This window comes from Cyphomyrmex costatus, unplaced genomic scaffold (assembly GCF_001594065.2).
Source record: "Cyphomyrmex costatus isolate MS0001 unplaced genomic scaffold, Ccosl1.0 scaffold106, whole genome shotgun sequence".
In the NCBI taxonomy this organism is placed as follows: Eukaryota; Metazoa; Arthropoda; class Insecta; order Hymenoptera; family Formicidae; genus Cyphomyrmex; species Cyphomyrmex costatus.
Window position 1 is genome coordinate 336,921 of NW_017275019.1, and position 2,264 is coordinate 339,184.

At 45.5% G+C, this 2,264-nt stretch overlaps 1 protein-coding gene across 1 annotated transcript; it reads left to right on the forward strand.

Moving 5' to 3' along the window:
• Positions 1-469: 469 nt before the first annotated feature.
• LOC108775073 (uncharacterized) lies at positions 470-1,836 on the forward strand. The gene is made up of 2 exons (XM_018541354.1): positions 470-667; positions 904-1,836. Exons 1-2 carry the CDS (start codon positions 470-472, stop codon positions 1,834-1,836), a joined length of 1,131 nt encoding a protein of 376 aa, XP_018396856.1.
• Positions 1,837-2,264: the final 428 nt, after the last annotated feature.

Consider the following 2,264-nt stretch of genomic DNA (forward strand, 5'->3'; position numbering starts at 1 on the left):
AGTATGCGCTTCAAAACGCGAAAAAACGAGAACAGCGGATTCCGAGAAGAGCAAGGGCGAGCCTCCGATCAAGAGAAAACAGGGTCATTGGGGGAATAAAGCTTTTGTGTTAAGCACCCCACGCGATTGTATCATGTGTAACGCGAAACGACATCCATTACACTTATGTGATAAATTTAAACGATTATCAGTACCCAAACGCATCGAAACAATTAGAAATGCGAAGCTTTGCTATAACTGTTTACGCTCCCATTGGGATCGTCCTTGTAACTTCTCCGACTGTACAATCTGCCAAAAACGGCACAACACGCTCCTTCACCGCGATGGATATACGGTTCCTAATAATTCCGGCGTAACGAGTTCAGAAGCGATATCATCTTCCTCATGACTAGCCGATGCAAGCAGCGGCGGCGCTACAAGCCTTGTAGCGATATCTCATAGAACAGCACCGCAGTTATTGACAAGTGCGATGGTGTATATACGTCGCGGTAAACGTGAACCCGTGAAATGTCGAGCATTATTAGATACATGCACAACCGCAAATTTTATATCAGAGAGCATAGTAAGGCATTTACATCTTCCGGTCAGAGCACACGCAACGCCGGTCGGTGCAATCAACGCTATGGGTACTACTTCCAGGGGCATAGCGCAAATTACTATACAATCGGTACGTGGCGACTTTTCCAAGGACCTGACGTGCTTAGTCATACCGGCCATAGCGGACTTCATTCCGTCCGAGATTTTTCCACGGGGCTCAATCAAGATACCTTCGAAGATTAAATTAGCAGATCCAGATTTTCATTTGCCGCGCCCAATTGATCTATTAATCAGTGCGGGAGCGACAATGTCATTGTTTTCCGTCGGCCAGATCGATTTATCTCGTGAAGGAAATACTTACAAAAGACGCGTTTAGGCTGGGTCGTAGCCGGGAATGCAGAGCTGCCTATTCGGTCAATTCCAAGAGCATGTTACTTAACGAGTCTAGGAGCTCAATTGGATAATTTCTGGGCTGTTGAGGAAGTCGCGGTGCATAAACCGAAATCAAAGGAGGAAATCGCTTGCGAAGCGCATTTTGTTAAAAATGTCCGGCGCGGCCCTAACGGACGTTACTCGGTTCGTCTTCCGTTTCGTGAAACGAATAAATGTCTAGGCGAATCTCGTGTTATTGCACGTAAGCGTTTTTTGGCACTGGAGCGAAAGTTACACGCGAATGCAGTGTTGAAAGATAGATATACTCGAGTAATAGAGGAATACATGAGGCTGAATTACATTTCTGTAGTCGAGAATCCTATCGATGATGGGTATTATATGCCTCACCATGCTGTGGTTAAGGAGTCAAGCAACACTACTAAGGTGCGGGTTGTTTTTGACGCGTCTGCAAAGACGAGTACTGGCATATCTCTGAATGAAGTGTTAATGACAGGTCCTTTAATCCAGGATAAACTGCTTTTACACTTGATTCGATTTCGCGTGTATAGATACGTTATCACGGCGAACATCGAAAAAATGTATCTACAGATACTCTTGCATGAAGACGATCGACGGTATCAACGAATTCTTTGGCGAAAGGACGGCGAGATAAAAACATTTCAATTCAACACTCTTACCTTCGGCGTTTCATCTTCGTCGTTTCTCGCTATTCGTACTTTACAAAAACTAGCAAATGATGAGGGTCATGTGCATCCTAGGGCGGCCGAAATCCTTAAAGCGCATTTGTACGTGGACGATTTATTAACCGGAGATGACAGCATTGACGAAACAAGGGCAATTAGGGATGAAATAATATCGTTGCTTGCTCTGGGAGGGTTTAGCATTAAGCAATGGGCCTCCAACTGAAACAACCTAATTTTCGCGCAGATCAGCTCGTCGTAAATTTCGCTAGTCGCGAAAAAGGTTCGCACGGGAAGATAGAATGCAGAAACTAATAATTAGACAGTAATTCAAGACCAGAGACAGAAACGTTTATTGCGTGTATCGTGTATATTTACAAAGGTATGTGTATGTGTGCGTGTGTGTGTGTGTGAATGACAAACAGGTGTGTGTCGTGTGTCGGTGTACGCAGGTGTATGTGTGTCGTGTCGAGACGGCAAGTAGACGAAACGTATACAAGACGTGTACAGAAAAACAACGAGGCGCGGACAGAAAAACTAAGATATTACGGACGGCACGAACAGAAAAACTATACGTGTAAATTACGGCGCGAGTACGGTGGGAAACGCGGGGGAATCTCCGAATCCCAAGACGGACGCGAGGCGCGGTCGGCG

Excerpts from the sequence above, each read along its gene's own strand:
- LOC108775073 (XM_018541354.1), top strand. The coding sequence starts at position 470 with ATGGTGTATATACGTCGCGGTAAACGTGAACCCGTGAAATGTCGAGCA. Across the intron at positions 668-903 it reads CGCAAATTACTATACAATCG|ACGCGTTTAGGCTGGGTCGT; the intron begins GTACGTGGCGAC and ends TACTTACAAAAG.